The sequence below is a fragment of the Myotis lucifugus genome, unplaced genomic scaffold, assembly GCF_000147115.1.
Source record: "Myotis lucifugus unplaced genomic scaffold, Myoluc2.0 scaffold_254, whole genome shotgun sequence".
Classification (NCBI taxonomy): Eukaryota; Metazoa; Chordata; class Mammalia; order Chiroptera; family Vespertilionidae; genus Myotis; species Myotis lucifugus.
Window position 1 is genome coordinate 967,888 of NW_005871302.1, and position 4,978 is coordinate 972,865.

The 4,978-nt window shown below is 55.7% G+C and overlaps 1 protein-coding gene across 1 annotated transcript in view; it reads right to left on the minus strand.

Moving 5' to 3' along the window:
* HOXB4 (homeobox B4) overlaps positions 1–4,978 on the minus strand; it is a 14,800-nt gene that overhangs the window by 8,674 nt on the left and 1,148 nt on the right. Inside the window, exon 2 of the mRNA XM_023762607.1 lies at positions 3,202–3,267. Coding sequence (XP_023618375.1) covers positions 3,202–3,267 — 66 coding nt within the window. The remainder of the gene's footprint in view (positions 1–3,201; positions 3,268–4,978) is intronic.

The following is a 4,978-nucleotide window of genomic DNA, read 5'->3' on the forward strand; positions in this document are numbered from 1 at the left end:
TCCGGCAATAACACTGGCCTCACCGCCCCAGGTCTCCATTCTGCTGCGCTGGCTGCAGCAACCCCAGCGCAAACCCCCTTCCCTGCCCCTCCCCCTAACCCCCCCCCCCCCAACACACACCCCACACCACCACCACCACCACACACACTAGGGGCCTTAGACCTGGGGAAGAGGAGTCTTTTGATTATTAAATAACGTCTGGGGGGGAAGTCGCCAGCCCCCTTCCCGCATCGACCCCCCATCCCGCATTTTCACCGGCCTCCTGTTAGGATGCCTGGAAGAGCTTTTGATGACCCCCTTCTCCCCACTCCTGTCCCCCAGAGTGGGGGGGGGGGCGACTGCTGGCAAGGAGACGTTTGGGGAGCGGTCGAATGGTCTGGCCTAAGGAAGGGTATTTCTGGAGCAAGAGTTCCTTGCGAGCGGAGGAGGCGACAGTCCCCACAGGGCTGGAGAGAAAGAGAGAGCTCAGGGTCCGGGCCAGGCGAGGCCCAGCGGGCTCCGGGTCACCTTGCGCGGCCGCCGCTCGCTGGCGCCTCCGCGGCCCCAGCCTGGCTGTGAACTTGGTCTAAGGCGGACTCTACTGGCAGCTCGGGGACGTTACAGCCTGTGCCTCTCGGCCGGCGCAGCGGCCGCGCGGGCAACCTGTGCTCTTTGGGTTCCCCCTGCGCGCAAATATTTCGTCCCAGGCTCCTCATCTCTCCCAAGGAAGGGTTTCATTCCTCTTTCCCTAGGGGCCTTGGAGAGTCGGAAAACAGAAAGAAAGAGAGCGAGTTAGAGAAACATCCAGAGAGAAAGACAAAAATGGAACAAGCCTGCAGAAAAGCTGCCAGATAGGGCTTATCCTCCCTGCTGCCTCCAGCTCCCCTAGATGACAGGTTCCCACTTGCTGGGACTCTCCCTCCACTTCTCCCCTAGATGCTGCTTTCCGGGCGGAATTCCCTCCTTTCCACCTGACCTGGATCACCCCTTGGCTAGGCACCGTTTCTCCCCCGATGCAGCCATCTCTAGCCCACAGGGTTCTGAGGTTCGGGATCCCTGTCACCAAGGTGGGGCCTCCGAGCTCGAGCTCCAGGCGGCAGCCAAGGCCACAGCCTTGGGGGGGGATCAGCCCCAATCCACTCAGAGAGCAAGGCCAGAGCGCAGCGGGGTGGGGGGGGGGGGCAGCCTGAAAGCGAGCATTTCCGGGCAGGAAAAGCTAGAAGAAGCTGCAGAGAGTGCATTTTCCTTTCGAAGAGGAAAGTTAAGGAGAGAAGAGAAAGGGAAGGGGGCGCCTAAAACAGAGAAAGGGAGGAGAAATAAGGGGAAGAGAGATTACAGTTTGGGAAGGTGGTCATATTGGGAGTCGGACGGATCCCCAACTGCCTGAAGTTCAATCCTTTCCGTCTCCTAAATCCCATCTCCTCCTGGAGCCCGAAATGTGGTCTCAGTAAATTCTCCAAAATGAAAGAACGCAAAATCTGTCTAAACCTGCCGGCCTGCCCCGGCCCGGGGCTGAGCGGTGGAGGTAGCGGTTGGCACCCGGCGAATAATGTATGCGGCAGCGGCTGGCAGCCCCACATAGGCCGGCGCTCTGGCCCTGTCTGCTGACCTCTGCGTGATCCCGAACTCTATGAATTATTGATGAGATATGAGCGTTGATTTCCCCTTTCAGGATGCAAACTCCATTATATTGTTAAAATGGCGATTTAATCGTTGAGAATAGCTTTGGTGTGGGTTTTCTTCCCCAACTCATTTGCGCCTCCTTCATTTTCATTTAACTCTCTTAATTAAATCCTTTAACAGATTTTAATCACTTTTTGGAGGGAGGGGCAGGAGGAAGGGATAGGCCATCGCTACCACCACCACCACCACCAAACACTAAAACAAAACAAGCTTCCAGACCAGAAAAAGCTTCTACCTTGGGGAAGTTGAAAAAAAGGTGGGGAGGGGCACTGCCCCCTCTATAAAGGTCAAGCAGGGAACAAGTATCAAAAAATCCGTCCATTCGAGGGCTGGGGCACCCTAACTCTGACCAGGAAAAGTCCGTCGGTCCTGGGGGTAGGTTTTTAATTCCTTCCCTCTCCTCCCCGCCCCCAGGAGATTTGGTGTGAGGTGGACTGTAGAGAGTACCTCTCACTTATCCCTGCTGAGAAGTGCAGGAACTGAGCTGGGGAAGGCCATAGGATTCTCGTGGGGAATGACTCTCCAATCTGGGCCCCAGGGACGCTCAGAGAGATTTGTCCCTACTCCTTAAGGAGCCCCTAGTTCTCCCCTCCCCCTCCTTGGTTTCTAGGCGGTGTCTGGGTTAATTAATATGGATGTGTAACAGTGCTGCAGTGATCGATAAATCCCGCTGTGGGCAGAGCCCAGCCTGAAATCTGATTACTCCTAGAATCTCCCAAAATGAAGAGAGTGACCAGTAGGCTCGCCCCTATCCGAAGGGAGGGGTTCTTGCCAGCCCTGTCCTCCCTGGTGGGCCCAGGTTGGCCCCAGGCTGTGAAGTGCATGAGCCTTCTCCTCTCCGTCCCCGCAGGGACTGATTGCACAGTGCCGTCTGCCTGTCTTCTCCCTTGCTCTGAATCCTCGGCCTTCCACCCCGGCACCCAGACCCCAGGGATAAAGGGATCAGGGCCAGAAAGGAGCTTCCGACTTGGCTCTCCTCCCCACACCCTGCCTCACCAGCCCCCAGTGAATACCTTCTCACAGCCAGGGAAGGGTTAAGTGTCCCGGCTGCAGTTATGGAAAGGAAGCCAATGAAATATGGGCCCTCGGAACTCCAGGCCGGCTGGCTTTCCTGTTTACACTTCTTTATACTTCCTCCCACCCCTGTGGCCAAGGAGAAACAACACAAAACAAACAAACAAAAAACACAACCAAATAAAACAAAACAATCAAATTGTCTACTGAGTGATGGTCAGGCTGGCCTCCAAGGGGGAAAGGGAAACTTCAGCCTCAAAGTCCTGCTGCCGCCTCCTGGGCCCTGCCCGGAGGTGAGGGCGCGCTGTTGGCTGGGAGGCTGGGCGCAAGGATCTGGCCAGATGGCACCAGCCGGCAGCTCAGAAGGTTGAGGCCTGAATCGAGAGGAAGCCGCGGTCGCTGGTAGGAGAGGAGGGAGTGAAAAGTCCCAGCGAGACCTGGAGAATGTCTTGAGGAAGGTGGGAGGGGAGGGTGGGGGTCTGGGGCAGAGGACAGAGCTCCCTTGCACCAGAGACCCCTGCTCACCTCTCATCTCCTCCTCAAACAGGTCCCTGTTGGGGTTCAAGGGAGACTGTTGTCCAGAGACGGTTACTCAAGGGGAGAAGAGGAAAGCCCAGCGAGAGCGTCTTCTCCGGGACCCGCTTAGAGCAGAAGACCTTCCAAGCGCTTTGGCCTCCGCAGCGGAAATGGGCAATCCGCCTGCTCCGGGCTGCTCTTTACCACTCCGGAAAATCTGTCTAGATATGCCCAGCACATGTCCCTGGGCCGTAGGTCCCACACTCTTTATCAGAATTTGCAGAACTGACGTGGGAGAGGGCCAAAAAGTCTGCAGGGACGCAGGCCTGGTGGGCTGGCGTTTCTGGGAGAGGGGAGGCAGGCTCGCCACAGGATGGGGCTTCCCAGGAGGCCCCAGGTCGGATTCTGCCCCTGAGGCAGCTTCCTCTGCACCTCACTCAACTCATCTGCCTTATCCACAGCGGAAGCCGGTGGAAGCTCTGGCCGACATGTATTAGTATTTGATATGCTGCTGGGAATCTTTTGGGAGAAGAGCCTCCTTTCCAAAGTGTACAAATGCCCCATCATTCTTGGGGTGATGGGTCTTCAATCAGGGGGAGGGCGCCGAGCTCTCTGTCCTTTCTGTGAAGGCTCTCCTGTAAGTCAGGCCTGTGCAGGGATTGAAGAGCTCAGGAAGCAGAGGGTAGCTGTGGGGACAGAGGGAGAGAGGGAGAAGTCCTTTAAGGGGGAATGGAGGGAATCTTATGACCCTCTCCTTTTTCCAAAGACCAGAAGCTTCTTAAGGTGCCACATGTCCAATTCCAGGCACTATCCACAGGAATTGGTCAGCGGAAGCAAGAGCTGGCAGGCTGGCAAAAGCTGGAGTGACAAGGTGGTTGACCCAATAAGCCTCAAAATTGGGGGGTCAATTTGGTGGAGAAGAGGCCTCTGGTTTCTGGAAGGGTGACTTCTCCTTGGAAAATAACAGGCTCCTGAGGGTCAAATAATGAAATCCCTTTGGTTTGTGGTGCCACAAAACAAAAGGGCATTTAAGGATCTGGTAGCGCGAGAGGAGAAAAGGAGAGGACGGGAAAGAAAGCACCTTTCCGATTTTCTCTCCCAGCTCCTGAGTCCCTTTTATCCCTCCGGACAGTTGGGTCTCCTTTCTTGAGCAAGTTTTATTTGTGGAAGGATTTTCGGGGACCTACTTCAGCATCTAACCCCTCTAGGCAGGGGGAGAAGCTCCCCGCTTCAGCCCACTGCAGCTCTGTCCGCTCCCCACTCTGATCTCAGGACCCTACTTAGAGCCCAGCAGAAGGGTAGGCTTGGGACCAACAGGCTGAAGTGGGGTGCAAAAGCGCCACGCTTCCCATCTTGGATAATCCTGATGAGGCTACAGAGAATCAGAGGTACCCCTTTCATGGGGTTCAAGATCTGAAAACCAAAGAATATTCCAGTGCAAGGCAGCTGCCTTAGCCTTCTGGGTGCTTTTTCTCAGTTCAGATGTAGCCAGATAAAAGTGCCCAGCAGCGCACCCCCAACACACCCCTAACACATGAATGCCATAAAGTTTCTTTCGTGGGGGTGGGAGACGTCTGTCTGAAGATCCAGCAGTGAATTGGCCCCCACAAGAGGCCCTTCTTTCAGTAGTACACACCCCTCCTTCTTACCACCTACATGTCCAAGGACACTGAAGGAACCACACAGACCCTTTCCCCCACAAAGAGTCAGACACTCTTGCAAATAAAAAACCAGGCGCCCCAACAACTGAGGCCTTATTGAACTAAATGCCCCCCCCCTCCCATTC